Source organism: Penaeus monodon, chromosome 21, assembly GCF_015228065.2.
Source record: "Penaeus monodon isolate SGIC_2016 chromosome 21, NSTDA_Pmon_1, whole genome shotgun sequence".
NCBI lineage: Eukaryota > Metazoa > Arthropoda > Malacostraca > Decapoda > Penaeidae > Penaeus > Penaeus monodon.
Genome location: NC_051406.1, coordinates 40,300,600 through 40,301,652, shown reverse-complemented (window position 1 = coordinate 40,301,652; position 1,053 = coordinate 40,300,600). Strand labels below are relative to the sequence as shown.

Below are 1,053 nucleotides of genomic sequence, written 5' to 3'. Positions count from 1 at the left end.
TTGAAGAAATATAACTAAAAATTTATGACTGATTGACTACTATCACCATGGAAAACAATACAATCCACGGCAACTTGACATTTGGAATCACTTAAAAAAATGTCGAACGTAAATTAATATACACCTGTAGTCACTACCTTGTTGCACTACTTTACAAACAAATATAATATCATGCATTAATATCAAAGAAAATAATTAATCTCAAGGTAATATAAGTACAAATTCACAATAAACTAATTATTCACAGTCGCAATACAATGTCAACAGTTTGAGTAGTAAACAAAACATTCCAGGGTCGAGCGTCGAGCGGCAGACGATCGAAATGTGAAGGGAAAATATCAACACAATCTCTTCGAAAATGGGCAACTGTCTCTTGCTTCTTGGACTCAAGAAGCAGAAGAGGTGAATTTTAAGCGTCGTTGTGGTTTTGTTCTGTACTGTGGCGTTAATCGATTATTTTTTGTTTGTATTCTGCGCAAAGTGGTATGGTTGACACTTACTAATAGGGACACTTTATATATTTCGTATTCGGCTTTTAAATGTTTAAGCCGAGGCACAAATTCTATTTTCATTTTTTTCAAAGATGAAGGTATCTTAATGAATGTTATGCTTATTTCAAGGTCACGACTCACTTGAATGTCGAAATGCTGTCTTTCAGACTGCATTAGGTTCATCTCGCGAGATTTTCATGTAACTCAGATTTAGCGAGACTTCAGACATTAAAGAAACAACCATTTCTTGAAATCTGTGGGATATGGGGAACTTAGGAGAGAGAAAGTACCATAAAGTAAATAAACGCTGCTGTTCAAATCTCATTTTCATTATTTTTTTTCTAGACTTTATAGATAACTAATCAGCAATCACTAATCCAACTAGATATAGCAAAGCTCAGGCCTATTCCTAGCAGCTTTCTAGCTGAAAGGGTGATTTTATTCACAGGATGTCTCTGGTTACCAACAAATTGATCCAGTGTATGACATTTGAATAGCACAACTAGCACACTTAGATATGTGAAACACATGTTGACATATCTTAACAAGCAGTGTGCAGTAT

General features: G+C 34.7%; 1 protein-coding gene across 3 annotated transcripts in view; it reads left to right on the top strand.

Moving 5' to 3' along the window:
• The first annotated feature begins 281 nt into the window (after positions 1 to 281).
• LOC119586487 (ADP-ribosylation factor-like protein 13B) overlaps positions 282 to 1,053 on the top strand; it is a 20,121-nt gene continuing 19,349 nt past the window's right edge. For all 3 annotated transcript variants that reach the window (XM_037935226.1, XM_037935225.1, XM_037935224.1), the window contains exon 1: positions 282 to 402. In XM_037935226.1, the coding sequence (XP_037791154.1) occupies positions 359 to 402 (44 nt within the window). In that variant the 5' untranslated portion in view covers positions 282 to 358. The remainder of the gene's footprint in view (positions 403 to 1,053) is intronic.